The sequence below is a fragment of the Camarhynchus parvulus genome, chromosome 5 (assembly GCF_901933205.1).
Source record: "Camarhynchus parvulus chromosome 5, STF_HiC, whole genome shotgun sequence".
Classification (NCBI taxonomy): domain Eukaryota; kingdom Metazoa; phylum Chordata; class Aves; order Passeriformes; family Thraupidae; genus Camarhynchus; species Camarhynchus parvulus.
The window spans coordinates 25,162,049-25,181,488 of record NC_044575.1 but is presented as its reverse complement, the minus strand read 5'-3'; the positions used below and the strand labels follow the sequence as shown (position 1 = coordinate 25,181,488).

The following is a 19,440-nucleotide window of genomic DNA, read 5'->3' as shown; positions in this document are numbered from 1 at the left end:
GACCAGAAGCAAGAAACAGGCGAAGGGAGAAGGTAACAGAGGAATATTTTAAACTAAGAATTACTACTAAGAATTGCTCTTTCATTTGCTGTCTGTGCCACTGTGACAGGTTTGACTTTAAGCCAGCATCTTATATTACATCCAAGTTACTTAAGCCTTCAAAGGATTTCTGCAGAATATCATCTACCATTGTTCTGTGCTAAAGAAAATAGAGTACATGTGAAGGAAATCAGGCAAAATCAATTTTTAATTTTTTTTAATTCAGTTGTGCCATCAAATGGAACTTTTGTATGAATCTCTTGTAAGAGCTGCAAACTAAGATCTCATCATGCAGAGTGCAGACAATTAACAGCTGAAAAAGGAAAAGAAGGAAAAAATTTATTTTTACTTTGAGCAGAAACTGTGTCCAATACTCTCTGCTCTGTTCTGATCTTTTCACAGCAGCAGATCCACTGCTCAGGTTAGCTGCTTTTTTTCTCCACAGATGAAATAACAGCGAGTTAGCAGGCTGTCTCTGGCAGGCACTTCTGGCTCCCTCCTACTCTGTCTGCAGTCTCACTGTCAGAACACTCAGGGAGCAGAGCCGTATGCTCCGTAATTTATCTTTCAGCCCATTCCACACTCATATCGCTTTGCAGACATGACAAGAGGTGGTAGCAGTTTCAGAAGAGCTGAGATTTTTTATTTCGAATGTGGATTTTTTTTGTTCACATTTTTCTTCCTGGAGAATGTTTATTCATCTCTCATTCCTTTGCTTCAGAGGAAGAATGGAAATTTCCAGTGCCAAAGGAAAAAGGATTAGGGCTTGCTTTTAAGCACAGGGGGGAAGGCAAGCTCTGTGGCTTTGAATTTTGCATCATTTAGGACTAAGATTCAGAATGTCATACAGGGACCATTGCTCCAAACCTTCATCTGCAACCTACATCTCCACTGTGGAAGTGCTGCTCTCGTCCTGTAGAACGACCCCACCTCCTGCTTTTGAATCTGCCATGCAGGACAAGCCTTTTGAAAAGATGCCAGTGCCAGCTTGGCATCCTCCCACTGGTCAATCAGTTGCCAAGCTTGCTCCAGGAAATGCCATCTCACCACCTAGCAGTGTGTCTTACTGCTCAAGGCTAGATGTCATCCTGGCCCACACAGACCAGAGGAAAGGTTTTGGGAGCACTAGTCCCTGTGTCAGTCCTTCTGATGAGACATCCACGTGTTCCAGTGCTTGCAAGGATCCTTGGGACCATGGATATAAGAGGTCTATCACTCAGTCAATATCTGCATCTTACAAGCAATATTCAAAAAGAGAAAAAAGTGCTCATCGCATTTCCCCTGGAACCAGTGATCCCTTGAAGCTTGCTCTGTCTTTGCCCTCAGATGTTCTTTCCTGCAAAGCTCCATCAAGCTGGACATCACGCCTAAATGTTGATCTGTCTGCTCTTCCATCTGCTTCTACGCTCCACAGCAAAAATCTGCCGTCATCCCTGGAACCTTGTGATTCACTGCCACGCCAACAACATTGCTGTAGCCAGTGCAATGTCCAAATGTCAGACCTCCACACTTCAATGAAGCTTTACATTTCAACGTGCAGCTTGATGATAAAGCCTTTTCGAGCAGGTTCCCATGGAAGCAGTCATGTTCATTCAAGTCTGCTCATGCCACAATTAGAGAAGGTGCCTGAAACTCCCTCTGGTCTTCCAACACGACCCCAGAAACCAAAACAAGGTTTCCCTTCAGGTGGGTCTCCAGCTCTGCAAATCACAAGATTTCATGTGACTTCCTCCAAGTATCCTGGCCTTTCCCAGCAGACTTTATCCAGAGACATATGGCTGTCCCCAGTTGTGCTGACTGGAAGAGAAAATTCAGCTAGCAGGAATGAGATCATGAGCAAGGCTTCAAGTCCAGAGCTGATTGTCTTTCAGAATTACCCCTCATCTAGGCCAGAGTTTACGAAGACTCCATGTGATGGTCTAACACCTGCTTACCACAAGGTTTCCAAAATCACCTTGATACTTGCCACTCCTTGGACTGCTATGCCTATCCAGGTGGTAAGAGAATTTAGAAGAAGCCCAAATCCAACAATCTTTATCAAAACACATGATTCAGATAGAGCTGGTCCACCCTTTCACCCTGTGGAGATTGGAGCTGGCCTCTCTCTATCAGTAAACCCTGTTTGCTGCTCAGGATTGCTTTCTAGCCACTGGACAAGATCTGGCTTGAGGCCTTCCCAGGAAACATGCACTGTAAAAAGTGTATGCCCTGACAACCTTGTGACAAAAATACCAGCTCCCACCACAGCTTCAACTTGCAGAGACACAGCGTGTCCAGGGTCTCCATCTATTGCCGTCAACATTGCATCCTTTGGAACGGGGAGGAGAGTGGTGAAGATTTGTATTCCATTCTAGGAACATTTGCAAACATAAGATCTACATTGTGTTTAACCAAGCCATATGAATTTCTCTTTCAATGCACCCATGACATGTTCCAACTCCCTAGAGACGTCTTGCAAGACAAGAAAGCCGCTTGTGTCCTGCTGTCACCAAGGCTGCAGCTACAGCTTGATCCAGCTGAGTGAAGATAAGGACTCTGCTCTAATCCAGCATTTAACAAGTTTCATTTTAACCATTTGAGTGCTGTTGTTAAAACAGCATGCAACTGCTTACAGACTTTGCATGACTAGGCCACAGTGCTCAGCGCTTTGAAGACTCAAGACTTTAGAGCCAAGAGCTGGTTTTATTCTCTGCTATGTTGGACTTGATGATCTCAAAGGTCTTTTCCAACCTAGTCAATTCTGTTATTCTGTAGTCAGTCTGGGACCTGGGAAAAAATCCTCAGTGTAGTTTTTCTTAGTTCTTTTCTGTTTCACGGTTTTCATTTCTTTACTTATACTATATTTCTAAATGGTTAATTCCTGGATTTGTAACTTTAGAAGTAAGGCTTGTTTTTCAAAACCTCAAGTATTTAAGTGTGTAGGAAGAAATCACTTTTTTCCCTTATTAGAAAAGGAGAGGTACCACCCTTTCCTGAGGGAAAAGAAACAAAGGGAATTTAGTGTCCACAGCATGTCAAATTTGGATATCCCAGCAAAGTTTCTAACAGTGAAACTATGGGGTTTCAGAGGAATTTAGTCTGCTTTCAGACAAATGTTTCATAAGTAAATATTTAAATGATGATCTTGTTTGGGTGTAAGATTCTGGTCTAACACCTAATACTTACAGGGTAGGGAACAATACTGCAAATTTTGAAGAAGGAGGAAGCAGGTGTGAGAAAGCAACTGTAGCAAATATCATAAAAGCAGCAGTTTTATCTCTGTGTTTTTCCCATATATATTTCCAATAGCAGATAACTATATTCTTATACCCAGGAGATAGCAAGAAGTGGGGGGAGAGAAAAAAGTTTTAAATAAATTCAACATTAGAATTTTGCATATAGATGGTGAGGACAGATGCCAATGATGTCACCATGGTAGAAAAAATGTATGTTTACTTTTTATAAGCAACTTTAGTGTCTTTTATTCCTCTTGTGGTAATAGTATGATATCTTCTTACAACTTTTACTGAAATGAAGTGTAGTAAAAGATTTTTGTGAGCCTTATATAGTCATGGTATCAAGAACATTTATTTACTTTGCTAAAGCAAATTTCAGATTATTTTCATTATTATTTTTAGTATTTACTTTTATCAGAATTCAGTCAAACCACACCTTATTCTTCTCTGTCTCGGCAGATAGTTTGGATTTGCTTACATGCTCTAAGTGAAGGTTTTTAAAACTGATAATAATTTAGAGTTTTAGTACATGGTTAGAACATAAAGATTTTCTGTGGTTTTCCAGCAATCTCAGCAGCAAGCCCATGACAGGCAGTGAGGGGCAAAATCTGTGGAGCTTGTTATATTTGGAAGAGAAAAAGCAGAAGAAGGAAGTGGATTTGCACAAATACCTAAAATATATTTTATTCTAGAGAAATAAAAACTGCTCTTCTTGGAATACAAATTTCTTTTGGGGCTGTGTCATTTTCCAGTGCATATAAATGTGAAGTTGTGGCATCCAATTTCAGGTTGGAACATAGTTAATGACTAAAATGTTTCATTCAGTATTTCTACAAAAGCTAGAGCTGTCAGATGCTGTCACATAACTATGTAAATAGTATTGGTTTATTTTAAATTATTTTTTTCTTAATTGGACTTTGCTTTTAATTCTGCATAACTAGTACAAAAAATGCAGCAGCTATGCAATGAACTCAGAAATAAGGAAAAACTCCAGAAACAAGGAAAGCTCCATGCTTTACAATGTTAGTAAGTTGAAAATTTATTCCAGAAAATCTCAGAAATTTCAAAAACCATTTTGTGGTTTTAAGCATCTTTGGAAGTCTTCACTTAAAAACAAATCTGTTTTATAGTGAGTGGCTGAGTCTTACATGCTTTTTGTGGCTGAATATTAAATTCCCAATGATGGGCCACGATTCCTAACAGAAACAAACTTGAAAGAAAGTTGATACCTGCTGTAATCTGTGGGAGACCCCAGTAGGTTACCTGAGGAGAGCTATGCAGTGTTTTGTATTTGAAATCAAAGTGTCTCATTCAGAGCAGGAGTTAGGAGATCTGTCTAAAAGTGTGCCAAAATGTGATGTTATGGGTGACAGGCCAGCACTGTGGCATGGGAGCCAATTTTTATTCTGCTTTCAGACTGGTATAACAATTGCTTAAAACGTTGTGGTTCTCATTATAGCAATGGCTGTTGTAAGATTTCTGTGTAAAATGCAAATGGAAATTTTTTGCCTCAGCAGCTCTCCGGGCAGCAGCACTGTTGGTGCTACAGGGGCTGCTCTCCTCTGAGCACATTGCCATTGCCTCCCTTGCAATGTATGCAGCTACTTCCCTTTTGCAGCAATTTTCTTTCTGAGCACCAGTGTTCCTACTCAGTGTCAAAACCTTGGTTGCCAAGAGCATTTGCACAGACTTCTGCTTGGGGGGCTTAGTCCAAAGCTTTCAGTAGTCAGGAGGACTTTTTCCCAGTGCTGTAACATCCAAAGGAATTGAGCTCTGAATGCCCAGTGTCATTTGTGCTAAGTGGATTTCAGTGGGAGCAAGGCACTGAGCTCTCTGGTGGCAGCTGCTTATGAGTCACCACCCCACACCCCTGCTCTCAGATGTCTCTGTTCTCTCTCTCTAAGGAAAATAGCCATCTTTACCAGTAGCTGTCCCTTGCCTTTTTCTTCCATCAGAGGTATACAAGCAGGAAAACAAATAGCTGACCTTTTCTTCAAGTATCAGTTTCACTGCTAACAGCTACAAAATAAAAGTCCTGGAGATAAATCTTTTTTGACCAGAAATGGTAGATAAGCCACAAAATGTATCAAGAAGCTACAGTATTTTTAAAGCAAGGTTTAAAACACCAAAATACATGATGTTCAGGGCTAAGCCTCAGAGAGGTTCCCAGATGGTAGCAGGGGTCCATCCAGGGCCTTGTACTGCAGTCAGACCCTGGCAAGTAGGTGTGGATTACTCTGCACACGTGTTCAAACTTGGGAAGCCTCTTCTGCAGATGTTCTGTGGGGTTAAGCAGTTGTCCAGAGAATTAATATCATGGCTGGTTTTCTAAAGTAGCTTTCAAAGAACATCTTTTCCCTCTTATAAAGATCCACCCTGTTAGACTGCTACAGGATTGTGATGCTTTGCAAAGCAAGAGTGAGCTCTCTAAATGGTTTTTGTTCCTGTGCACATCTGTGGCTTAAAGGCACAGATTTACCCATGTCCTTTACTAGCCATTTTCCAAAACATTTAGCATTTGTATTGTTTCACTGATTCTGTTTCTTTCCTGCCTCTTTATTCTTTCACACTGTATCACTGATCTCAAATTCTTCTTCCATCTCTGTTAATTGCACTTTACCCAGGCAAAGTTATTGATTGGAATTTCTCATCCTCGTCCAAATACTTCTGATTCCATGAGCTCACAAAATGGATCACACATTACACACTGGTGATAAATGCCATCACTCACAGCATGCTGATTTCCCAAAGTCTGTCCAGCCACAGACACTTCAGTGTGAACTTTATCTGTGAGTAGTCTTTGCTCATGTCCCATCAGAGCCTGTAATTGGGGATTTTTTCCTGCTGTCTGATCACTGAAGAAAAACGCCTGCGGGCAATTACATCCAATGAAAAAGAATTCCTGTCAATCTGCAGAAAAGCATCACTTTTTATTGATAATTGATAACTATATTTATTCTTTTGCATTTGGCAAAACTGAGTGTAATAGAATGTATGGGACAAGTAATTGGGCATTCATTTTTCTTAACACCAGAACAGAGTAAGGGAGCACTGCAATGCCTTTAAAACATGTGTGAATTAATTGGAAAAGGTGCACACTTGCACAGTGTTAAAAAGTGTAGAGGTCAGATTCTTTAAAACCACATTTGTTATTTGTTATTTTGGATGCAGTGTTTCTGCATCAGATTGGCAGAACAGACAGTAAAAAAAAATTAATGCAGATAGGCTGGAATGATGGCCTGCAAAAAAAAGACAGATGTAATGCACTTGGTACAGGTGCAAGCTATGACATTTTTTCAGGAACGATCAGCTGCATAAATACAGGATTGGGACAAGTTGGTCTGACAGCACTTCTGAAAAGTTTCTGGAAGCTCATAGTAGATTGCAAGGTGAACTTGAGTTCATGGTGTTGTATAAAAGACAAGCACTATATACAGGCACATGCTGAAGATTGCAGCTCAAAAGTCACTCTGTTGTCTTCCCAACCTTCACTCTGGCAGCTTTATTGCTTGTTGCCACTTGTTACATCAAGTCTCAAAACAAGTGGAAGTGGAGAAAACCCAGAGGAGAGCAATAAGAATAATCAGAATCAAACGGACACAGCTGTTGTGGAATGATCAGTCAGATCACTGTGGTTTAACCTTGAGAAGACAGAAACCCCAGCATGTAAAAGGTCTATAAACATGCTCTAGGCTGAAGCAAACATAAAAGGAATGATCTCCTGAATGTGGTCAAGAGGGCAGTATGTAACAAGGTGTAGCAATAACCATGCATTTTCAGGCTAGATGTTTGGAAAATCCTGGTGATGGCTGAGGTAATAAAGCACTGGTAACAGGCTGCAAAGTCTCTGTTTTGGGAACTCTTCTAAGAAGGAGTCATTTGGACATCTGTCAGACATGACAGTGATCTTGCATGGGATTACAAGGATGGCTTAGACTTCTGGAATTCACTGCCTTGTGACCTAGTGATTAATAAGGACTGACAGGTCACTTTCCTTAGCTAGACCTGTTAATACTTCTCTTTCTTGCTCAAGACCACGGACTTCTAACAATTAATTTCTAGCTTCTGTTGCCTCCTGTTCCTTTTTTCCCTCTCAAGAATACTCTCAGCAGCAGAGTTAATACCTCTTCTCCCATTTATGAATCAAGATTATGTGATAATTAATTCACTGAGAAAAATAATAAACTTTTTTTATAGGTTTATTTGAAAAGCAGTGACCTCGGAAGGTCTGTAGGTGAAGTAGAGCAACTGATAAGGAAACATGAGGCTTTTGAGAAGCTTCTGGCATCACAGGATGAGAAGGTAAAAAAATAAACAACAAATATTCTACCAGCTAGAATTCTATGAGCTAAAATTATATATACTCTTTTTTTCTTGTTATGGTGACACTTTGAATTGGTGACAGGTATGAAATGCCTGATAGGCCTGATATGCTTGAACAAAAGATAAAATTGAGAAGCTTGGGGAAATAAGAGGCAGAGCATTGGAGAACAACTGTCAAAACACTCCATGCCCAAGTCCTTGCAACAGATAGGAAAACCAATTCGTAAGCAGAATAGGGGGACTTACAAGAGGAAATATTTAAAGCAGGCCATATTGTATTATGGATATCAGAAGTTTCTGCTCTTCTTATTTAAAAAATAGTGACTTTTTAAGCAAGTAAAATGGAGTAGGTATTTTACAAAATGCAGTAGGCATTTTAACATTAAAAGAAGTTGTCAAATTACTTAAATATCCATTTGGTATACAATGGCTGCACCAAATGAGCAGCCTCTCTGCACCTTTGCGATAGCTCCTGAATTGCTCACCTGTGTGTAAAGGAATCTGCCTGGCTGGTGGCCACTGCAGTAACTCACCCAGGCTAGGGCTCAGCTTAAACCTGCAGCTGTGCCTGGGTTCCTCAGAATGAACTCCCAGGACTCTTGCCAGCTCCCTGCCAGGCTGATTGCTCATTTTGAGAGCTACATTACAACACCTGGTTTCCAGAAAGCAATAAAATCTGAGCACTCCTGGATGTCATGCTTGCTCCATGACTCCTTGCACTGGATAATCAGTGGCATAGGGACCCCTGAAGCTACAACTTTAATTAATTTATATAGCCAGGGTGCACCATAGAGTCCAATGACAGTAATGTCATAGATGTAGCATAGTACAGGGTAAGGGGGAATGCTGGTTAACTTGTCCCTGCTCTTCTTGGTTCATTACAGAAAAAGAGTATTTTAATTTTGAAAGGAGCTTGATTTTGTTTCTTTCACACCAGTTGGAAGCATAAAAGTAATTTCAGATCTGTTGCCTCCTCAGATGATGTCCCTTCAAGAGCAGGCAAGCAGGTTGGAAAAGGCTGATGGGCTAGAGGGGCAAAAGATTCAGCACAAACTGGATGTCATTCATGAAAGGAAGCGTCAGATCAAGGATCTATCCCAGAGCAGGCGAGAGAAGCTGCAGACTGCCCTTCTTCTGGCACTTTTCTACCAAAACTTGGAAGAGGTAAGAGGATTTTAGACTGGGATGGGGATGTAAAGGAGAGGAACCACCTACCTCTATTGGATGAAGTGCTCACTCTTGCCAGACATTATTGGGTGGATGGATGATCTACTCTGGTGTGGCAACTCCTGCCACATTTATGCAAAAGGATGCTCCAATGCCATTCCTGTTGTTGTACTATTGTTGCGGCATTGTGCACATTTCAGCAACTTCAGTCATCAAAAGCTCTGCTAAAATAAAACAGTTGAAAAGAAAACTGCAAGCTAATACACATTTTTCCTTTAGTGGGAAAGAAAATGTATTTCAAATCAGGATGAACACAAAGTGGAAAGCCTTATGGCCTGGGCACCAAGCTTTATTAGTGGGTGTTCATTGAAGGCCTTCAAAGCACTGCTGTGGCTCAGCATAGCTCTTGAGCCACTGTAGACTGGCTCTGCAGAACATGCTGCTCTCTGTCTCCTGTTCTGGCCTTAGCCCTGTAACTGAGTAGCTCTGCTCTGTCACTACTGTTGGAAAGACAAACCAGGTCAGCCTTTCAAAGGGCAGCACAGCATGTGTGACTGAGAACTGTGCTGGCATAAACAAGAGCACACAGACCCAGGGGCACATTTTCAACGCTCTTGCTGGTCTGGTATCCACCCCTTCTTCTGCTGTGTCCCCTGAAATATCCTCAGTGATTTACAAAACCAGAGCTATACTCTTTTTCCTTTTCCTTTTCCTTTTTCTCTTTTTCTTTTTCTTTTTCTTTCTCTTTTTCTTTTTCTTTCTCTTTTTCTTTTTTTTTTTTTTTTTTTTTTTTTTTTTCTTTTTTTTTTTTTCTTTCTCTTTTTCTTTTCTTTCTCTTTTTCTTTTCTTTCTTTTTTTTTTTTTTCTTTTTTTTCTTTCTCTTTTTTTTTCTTTTTCTTTTCTTTTTTCTTTTTCTTTCTCTTTTTCTTTCTCTTTTCTTTTTCTTTTTCTTTCTCTTTTTCTTTCTCTTTTTCTTTTTCTTTTCTTTCTTTTTTCTTTTCTTTTTCTTTTCTTTTCTTTCTCTTTTTCTTTTTCTTTCTCTTTTTCTTTTTCTTTCTCTTTTTCTTTTTCTTTCTCTTTTTCTTTCTCTTTCTCTTTTTCTTTTTCTTTCTCTTTTTCTTTCTCTTTCTCTTTTTCTTTTTCTTTCTCTTTTTCTTTCTCTTTCTCTTTTTCTTTCTCTTTTCTTTTTCTTTTCTTTTTTTTCTCTTTTTCTTTTTCTTTCTCTTTTTTTCTTTTTCTTTTCTCTTTTTCTTTTCTTTCTCTTTTCTTTTTTCTTTTCTTTCTCTTTTCTTTTCTTTCTTTCTTTTTCTTTCTCTTTTCTTTTTCTTTCTCTTTTCTTTTTCTTTTTCTTTCTTTTTTTTCTTTTCTTTCTCTTTTTTTTTTTTTCTTTCTCTTTTTTTTTTCTTTCTCTTTTTCTTTCTCTTTTTTTTTCTTTCTCTTTTTTTTTTTTCTTTTTTTTTTTTTTCTTTTCTTTTTTTCTTTTCTTTCTTTTTCTTTTTCTTTCTCTTTTCTTTTTCTTTTCTTTCTCTTTTCTTTTTCTTTCTCTTTTTCTTTTTCTTTCTCTTTTTCTTTTTCTTTCTCTTTTTCTTTTTTTCTTTTTCTTTTTTTTCCCTCTTCCTTTTTCTTTTTTCTTTTCCATTTGCTTATTTTTCTTTTTTTTTCTTTTCCTTTTCCTTTTAATAAAATTTACCAGAAATTATTTATACACCCAAATATTAACCTGTATTATTTGTTTTTACTATCCCATGATAGGAAAATAATGAAAATCCATCAGTAATGGCTTGTCCACCTTTTGGACTAGCAGAGGGGACTGGATGGTGCATTGCACAGGGGTTATAATTTCAAAGGAACAATTTCCCAAAATCCTCTTGGTAGAGAAATTGTCAATGCCCTTCTAGACATATGATCAACCCATTAGATAGGAATACTTATGCATTTCTTTCCATCTCTCTGTAATTGTCAAATCAGTGCTTGGGCTGGGGTCCCTTTTCATTCTTGAATCACACACTTAGAGCACAAAATTTGGCCCTGAATAGAAGAACATTTCCCTATTCTCATCCACTTTCTCCACATAAATTCAGGAGTTCTTTGGGGAGCTTTTGTTCTCAGGTTATGTGCTCGTTTATCTCACCAACCTAGAATCATTGCCTACCGTTGGAGAATGTGAATGTCACCAAGGAATTACAAAACAAAAATCTTAAAAAATCTTACTCATCAGTAATATCTTTCTTTCTCTTTGTGGGATAGAATGGAATGTTTAATTTAATTTTAATTATATTCTGGGTGTGTACAAGCCCATACATGAGAATGGTCCCCACAGGAATGTTAAATTTGGAGATGAGTTTTGAGTTTGGCTGTGAAATCAATGAGGCCATTGCTTATTCTTACTTATTAAGAGAACAACACCCATAGCTCAGGTCCCACTCCCCTGAAAACTCTCTGTCCTGCAAACATGTTAAGTAATTTCTATTGATCAAACAGAATTTGTTATGTGAGCAGAAATTAGTGATCACTGTCATCATTAAAATTCTTCTAGTTACTCTCTAGAAGCAATGACATAGAGAACTACACACATTAATACAATGAACCACAATCATTAACTCAAGAGATCACATGCAGTTTACAAAATAAAACTCACCCTTCTACTGTTGAAATTGATGCTTTTGTCTCACTCAAAAGAAATGAGATGGACTTACAGACTACACCCTATTGCCAAAAAGTCTGTAGCTCGGTGCTAATCTGGAAGGCAAATGAGCAAGTTGCTACTTAGAAATATGCGTATTTAAGTTATTGCAGAGGGAATATTATAAAGTTAAAAGTTTTGATTCTAAAGCTGGCTCTGGGTTTTAATGTTGACTTTGAAACTTGCTCATGATATTAGTAGTACTTCCTTTCCCTTTCACCCTGTACATAAGAATAAAAAAACCCATTCACATCTTTAACTCAGGGGATCAAGAGAGACGATTAGTTGTTATCTCTAGATGCCTGGAGCAGGCACATTATATGCTTTGCATACTTCTGTCATTAAAAAATTAGTGTAATTTTTTGTACTAGTTTGTACTAGTGAGGTTACAGTAACTGATATTTTGAAAGAGTAAGATTCTAAACTGGTAGTGCCCACATTTTTTATGACTCACATAGAAATAAGTCTGGTCTTGTGCCTATACTGAGCAAAACACTAGTTTTTCTGTTGCCTTCAATGAAGTGAAAATGGCCATCCAGACAAATCTTTCCATAGAAAGATCTTGGAAAAACAGATCAGCTTTGCTTCACGTCTGAATGTGGGCATGAGGCCAGGAGCAGGATCCCTCACTCTCTAGAGCCATCTTAAACAAGCTCTAAATAAACCAAGGCACTAAGAGTGCAGATGTTCAGTCTGTCATTAACGCCACTGCTTCTAATTAAAAAGTAGGAGAGAAACCAACCTTAAAGTTGTTTTATCCTGGGGATTGGTTTGGTTCTCATTCCAACTGTGTGGATGAGCCTCCATTCAAATGAAGAGTCACTGAAGTGACACTGAAGCACGAGTGTGTGGCTGGGAATGGGAGAAGGCCATCAAGGAGGGTGTTGGAAATGCAAACAGCACAGGGCAATGTACAGCCCTGGGCAAGTTTGACATGGCCTGTTTCAGTCTCTAACTGGGCTTTGGAGGGAAAGAGTTTCTGGAGAGCATGCTGCTAGTGAGAGCTATTTCTGTTATTTATGGATTCTCAGCAGCTGAAACAACATTTCAAATCATTAATTAACAGGGAAAATCCTCCAGCTGACAAGCCTTGTGTGCACATAGTGCGCAGTTCCACAAGGACAGCCAAGATATTTTGAAACTAATAAAGCTGCCCTTCAATTTGCAGTTCTTGTGTTGTCAAAACATTACATTACTTCAGTGCTCTGAGGACAACAGGATCAGTTACAACATTATGTCAAGTGTTCAATTCCCAGTGTTTTGATGGATAGAAAATATTTCCTTCAATGCTAAGGGCAAAAGTTCAGCAGAACTTCAAGAAAATTGTGGAATACTTGTTATCCTATTCTTCATTTTATTCTGCATATTTTAAAATCCCCTTAAAAAATAATTTCCTAAGAGAAGCACGTAACTTTTGTTAGCTCTCATAAATCACCTGCTTTTCTGAATCTGATATTCCTGACCAGACCATTTTGAATTTTATGAAGTATAAAAGCAAATACAGTTGTATTTCCTTTCAAATAATATGACTAGTGTGTGGGCCCTGTCTGCAAATCTTTATTTGCATTGCATTTTTCATTTAGGTCTCACACCACCACTGAGATGAGGAAATGTTAGTGCTGTTTTATAGGTGAGGCACTGAATTCTAAAGAATCTTTACCCAGTCTGCAGGTAGGTCAGCGCAGAGATACCAGATGAAACTCAGAGCCCTAAACCCCCAGAATCAGTTGTCATAATCTCATTTTAAATATATACCATGCTAAGGCTCAAAGATTCTCTCTACATAATCTAGAAGACTGTGTAATCTGTTAATGCCTTGTTATAAAATCTGAGGTATTCAAGGAATTTTTCATTACTTCTGTGGTCAGATAAAAATTAGTTTCATTCCTACCTGCTTTTAACAAAGTAGAATGAGTTCAGAAACTGGAGATCCACCTCAGCTGTCAGCTCACACTCATTCTGTCCAGCCCAGGTACAGACACTTGGACAGAATAGAGACATATCCTGGGAGGAGGCCCCAGGATCCCAGGTAGCTGCTGTGTTAACTCAGGTGCCTCTCAATGCTGCAGGCAGAAGATTGGATCAGTGAGCGCATGCAGAAGCTGGAGGATCCCTCCATACAAGACCCCAGCAATCTGCAGGACAAGATGAAGCTGCTCCAGAAACATCAAGTGTTTGAGGCAGAGATTCTAGCGAATGAAGAAATAATCACAGCTGTTAATAAGGTGACCCTCTCACTCTGTTACTGTTTTTACAGATAATTACTGCTCATCCAAAGACAGATTGATTGATGAAATGTAAAGGATGAGTGGCTTGGTCATCACTTCTGCATCAATTATCCTACTGGATCAACAAGAACCCAGTTGCTTTGCCATGGAAATGTAATGCTGTTAATTTACATCAGGGAGATATTTTATTTGCTCCATTCAGGGAGCTTCCATCTTTCCTTATAACCTAAATAGGAAAATATACACTGACTTCTTCCTTGCCTGACATGGTTACTCCTACAAAAGGCAAATAGGATTTCATGCCAAATTTGTGAATATTTTTGTTAGAACTTGGTGAATCATATAGCTAAAGGGCACAGTCATCTGTAATACTTGGTGCTCCCATTCCATGAATATCTTTCTTGGCAGGGAAATATTCAAATCCCAGTTTTCAATTATTCTAGATTCCCTCCAGAGGTAAGAGCTTTCCAGATGGCTTTATCATTTGGATGATAAGAATTTACAGTAGTACTCTGTTGTTCAATCCAGGTTAGGAAGGTGAAAGGCTCCTCCTAGGAAGGTTATGCAACATGGTAATGCCATTAAAAATTAGTGGCAACTTTAACTTCTAATTTCCTCTTCTGAATGTGAAGAAAGGAGAAGCCCTGGTATCAAAAGGCCACCCAAAATCAGGAGAGATCCGTCGCCAAGTCCGCATGCTTCAGGAGCACTGGGAGAAGTTGAAGAGAGCTGTTGCTGCTCGTGGAAAGATGCTGGAGGACAGTCGGGACTTCCTAGAATTTCTCCAGAAGGTGGACCAGGTGGAAGCCTGGATCAGGGAGAAGGCAAGTGGATTTTAGTATTTGACCCAAGCAGCTTACTAAAGTCTTGCTATTTAGTAATGACATTCTGATAAATGTGTCATCTTCCAGGATATTTTCCTAGTGATTTTTGTCTGGAAGAATCATTGCATGTTCTACAAACAATATGAAAGGAATGATGGAACAAATTCTATGGAGTCTGTCCAGAATCAATTGGACAATATTAGCACATCTTCTCCTGTAAACTGTGCACATGAAGAGTTTGTGATTATTTGGGGCCATCTCATGTGCCTCTACTGAGACAGAGAAATGAAAGCAGATTAGAATGGAAGAGACTTGAAGCATTTGGCAGCTGGTCTTCACTCTAATTGTCTATCAAATCTGAAAGTTTCTCTTTGTAGGAGTAAAGAATCACTTTCATTCAGAGGTTGTTTCCACAGCCAGTAATAAATGGAAAAGGGAGTTGGCACCAAGTCTCGTAGTTATCTAAAGATCAGAAGGGGCTATTTCAGAAGCTGTGGGTCGGTGATTTACAGACACATCACTGAACTTATTGCATCAGGTTAAGCACTGGGAGTAACTGTGTTCTTGTACTCTTCACCTACATATTTGTCTGCTGCTTGTTTCTCCAGGAGGTCATGATTAATGTGGGTGATGTGGGAAATGACTATGAGCACTGCCTGCAACTCAAGAAAAAGCTGAATGAGTTCCGTGGAGCAACATCAGGGGTAAGTGGTGTTTTCCATGCTCATGTCTTGCAGGGCTGCAAGCAGCAGGTAACTTTTCAGTCCAGTTAGCAAGTACAGTTCTAGTGCTCTGAGGAGGTGTAAGACCAAAGTGATAGGAAGCATCACTACCCCAAAAGTCATTTAAAAAGACAGAATTTTCTCTTATTATGCCTTTTGCTTTGAAGATGTCTAGGCAGAGCTGTCAGGCACTCATGACACAACATAACATTTCAGACTGCATTAAATGACTGGAAAACTCACCGTGTGAGCCTGACTTTGAGCAGATTTTTTTTTTTGGTTCATGCAGTCTGCAAAGTCACTGTGATTTCCACCCAAAAGTGGTTTAAAAATAGTGGTTTCAGCCATGCTTGTTTGAATTTGAGAACTGATCTGGACCTTCCATGAACAAGCCTGTAAAAAAAGATACTGTTTTCTATCCTTTTTTTCTATCCTTTATTTCTCCATTTTCCTCCTCCTGAGGAATGGTCTCATTCTTATACACCTTCATCCAAATTAAGCACACAAATCTGGGGGCCTCTGTTTATACAGCACACGTGGTTACTCATGAATCATAACACTAATAACCAGATATTCAGTAAAATGGTTTATATTCAGAGCAATGGTTTATGCTTTGGATAACAGCCATGTGACAAGACAGCTGCACTCTTCGCCTTTCAATGCTGACATCTCTGTCCCTCTTTCATGGTACTGAGTCATGCCAGCTGCCTCTCCTGCCCCCAGTGAGATGTGCCAATTTAGGCACAAACCTGGGGAGCAGGGTCCTCCTTGTCATGTGTTCAGCTCCCACCACAAGAGTTGTGAGGCCACATATTGAGGGGATGCATTTGCAGCAACCCCTTGTTCTCTCTGTTTGTGTGAACTGCTACAGATGAGGACTAAGAGGTCTGTGTGTCACTCAGGAAAGATTACTGTGCTGATTTGCTATTCTGAAAATTGTGGGAAAGGTCTGGAAAGAGGTGTTTTATGAATTTGTGAGTGATGTTTACTCTAATGTAGTCTCCTAATATTCTTTATCCTTTGTTTGCCTGCTATCTTTTTGCTGATTCTTGTTATGGCAGCCCCCATCTTCTACTTTTGTTGCCTAGTAGCAGAAGGAGACAATCCTCTTCTATGCAAAGTAACAGTGCAGATATGCCTGACACCAGGGAGAAACCCTAGAGCTCCTTATTCCAAAGCCCAGCAGAATTTCGTGACAGTGCATTCACACTGCATTTGGATAGAGAGCCAAATTATTTGGCTTCAGTACCAGGGAATTAGTAAATTGAAGAGACATTCATTTTACTCACCAGCTGACTATGAGCTAAGGGATTGAGCAAGAGCTCTTCTACAGCTTGTACCAGCCAAAAGAATTGTGATTAATAGGGCAGAAACAACCCAGTGCTCCAGCCAGCACAACCCTCTGAACAGGAATGTTTTTCCGTAAACTAAGGTAGATCTTCTATGTGCCACTCTTGAAACTCTTGGCCTTAGTCAGTATCAGCTTGTAGCCACTGCTCCTGTAACACTCTGAACATGACTCCTGCAGATAAAAAGCTGGGCTAGTTATGCAGTTATGCCCTGATAGCTGATGCTCAGTTATGCAGTGCTTCCTAGGGAGATACAAACAGAAGGAGGCTGCTTCTGGCACAGTGTGTGCATCCATCCAGTGTGGGTTTTCCCACTTGAAAAATCTGAGATCAGGCTAGGGAGTAATCCTCCTGCATTGATGGCTGCCAAATTTTCTATTAATTGTGCCGCTATTATTTCCCAGGACAGGAGGCTGCAGGGTTTCTAAGGAATATCTAACTGCTGGTTTCTCTAGTTTACTTTATGGCTGTGCATAATAGGAAAGCACATGTGGAAGCATGCATGTTGGTATGGATGCAGCATAAACAAAACACACATTGCAGTGAATACTTACATTAACAGTGTGCTGGCATCTTGCAGCCGTGCTTCTTTACACCAGTGATTGTCTCCCTGCTAAACTTGTGATTTATTTGTCCCAGAAAAATAAAGAATGTTTTTGAATCCTGGAGCAGTGTTCCGCATTGGCCATCTGTAGTGCTCCAAAATAAAAATTATCCCACTGTACTCTAGATTATATGAGCAATGTGCAAATATTATCTATTCTATGGTATGTGCATGGGAAGCAAGTCTCCCAGAAGACTTAGCCTTAGAAGAAAACACAGTGGCATAGGTTGTCTGGGATTCTCGAGGCTGTATGGATTTTGAGGCTGTTGTCTACAGTACAGAAGGCACTCCAGGTCAGGAGCTCACCTAGGTAAAACAGCCCAGGAGCCCATGAGTCACTACCTGTGTGAGGAACAATCTGCCACAGATCAGGTCCTCCACAGCAGCCACCTCTGTAACCAGCAACTGCAGGTGTGTTTCTTCACCAAATGAACCCCTGCTGGAATAACTGCCTTAGAAATTAGGGTCTGAGGGTCCAAGGGCCCGAGGGCCCTCACCTAGACCAAGATCATTGCTGCATCTAGAGCCATTAATGTTCTTTCTTGCCTTTACTGTCTTCTCATCAGGCACATGGTAACACCAGCAGTTGTAGTAGAGCAAACTCCATGTGTCTGAAATGTTACTGGGGTAAAACACTTTCTTGTTGCTGCTTGTGTTGATTTTCACATCTCAGTGGAAAACTGAGTCACAAGCAATTTGAACATGTACCTTTGTTCCCTTTCTCACTTTACAGGAGTCAACAGTGGACGATGCTCACATCAGGACTATCAATGCCCTGGCCGTGAAACTAGAGAGACAGAACAAGGAAGAAACAAAGACAATCTATGAGCGCCGAAAGCAGCTCAATGAGAAGTGAGTATACTTTCAAATGTTCCTTGTAAAGCAAAAAAAGAAGGGAAAGTTAAGTGTCTTCAGCTGAGATAAATGGAGGAACTGGAACTTGTTTTCTTCTTTAATATCACAGCTACCAAATATCAGACACTGGAGTTGTCTTTCCAGACTCCCAGAGCAGGTAGCTTAGAAGAATTTTTAATCCAGGAGTGCCAAAGTCATGTTTCTAACTTTGGAGTCAAATACTCTGTTTCACATCACTTGGCACACAAGATTCATAAAGCTTAGACACTTCCATCTATTCACACAGTTGTCCTGGTGAATTGCCTTGTGCTATTGCTGCTCCACGGCCCCCTATCTAAGAAACAAAAGCATGAAGGTATTGATTGGGAGATTATTGAGAGTTTAAGGAAACTGGATCAGTACTTTTTTGGCTTTTAACCCCCATGCCATTCCTAAAGACAGGGAATAAATACAATCAGATAGTCTTTTCAGGCTAATGCTTTATTCCTGTGATAAGCCCCCTGTTATGGAGAATTGGGAGATCAATACACGAGGTAGTTTGGAAAACCTGTGGTTTTCTTTAAATATGAGCATCACAAAGCTCAGCTGTGGAAATCCTTACCTCTGAAATACTTCTCTAAAATATTATTTCCAATTAAAGGTGGAACAGTTTTCATGGTAACCTGAATGCATACAGGAAGAAGTTAGAGGGAGCCCTAGAGATTCATGCCTTAATCAGAGAAATAGATGACATCACAGAAAGAATTACTGAGAAGGTAAGTTTTCCAATTTTGATTAAGTGAAGTGGAAAAATGTTCTATCTATCTTATTCATTCAGAAAATGGAGGTAAAAATGCTGAACCTGAATTACAATTTTGATATTAACAGAAAAAAGGCTAGATAAAAACCAATTATTTCAACAATGTAAGTGATTATATTTATTTAATTATAAGTCACTAGGCAAGTGGTACTACTTAAGATAACAAGACTTTTGGCTTGATATTTTTATAACAACATTTTAAATGTATTTCTTCATTTTATGGGATTTAATTTCCTAGAATCCTAAGGATAAATTTTATTTTTTATATTTTCATAACACACCTGAATTTCTGTGCAACAATTTATCGGGAAATGTTTTTCTGGTTTGATATATGGAAAAAAAATTGCCAAAAAATAGAAAAGAACAATTGACAAATGCAAGGATGCATGCCTGTCTTTGTTTTACATGTGAATAGCCAGAGGGACCTTAAGCAGGATTATGGGTGTTCAAAAGAGATGCGGATTCTTGTTTCATCTCTGTAAAGAGAGCAGACAATGTGCTCTATTGATATTTAAAAAGACAATAAGAACATTTTGATGGCAATGCAAAGAGGTGAAGGAGGAAGCTTTTTGAAATAATTAAGATACAGATCCTTTTGTTTGGTGTTATCTTCACCATTTTCACATCCCATT

At 39.4% G+C, this 19,440-nt stretch overlaps 1 protein-coding gene across 1 annotated transcript in view; it reads left to right on the top strand.

Annotated features, from left to right (window-relative positions):
- The window catches only part of SPTBN5 (spectrin beta, non-erythrocytic 5), a 90,481-nt gene that overhangs the window by 42,909 nt on the left and 28,132 nt on the right, over positions 1-19,440 (top strand). Inside the window, exons 34-40 of the mRNA XM_030950438.1 lie at positions 7,452-7,556; positions 8,556-8,741; positions 13,497-13,652; positions 14,288-14,479; positions 15,088-15,183; positions 17,888-18,006; positions 18,650-18,764. Of these exons, the coding sequence (XP_030806298.1) occupies positions 7,452-7,556; positions 8,556-8,741; positions 13,497-13,652; positions 14,288-14,479; positions 15,088-15,183; positions 17,888-18,006; positions 18,650-18,764 (969 nt within the window). The remainder of the gene's footprint in view (positions 1-7,451; positions 7,557-8,555; positions 8,742-13,496; positions 13,653-14,287; positions 14,480-15,087; positions 15,184-17,887; positions 18,007-18,649; positions 18,765-19,440) is intronic.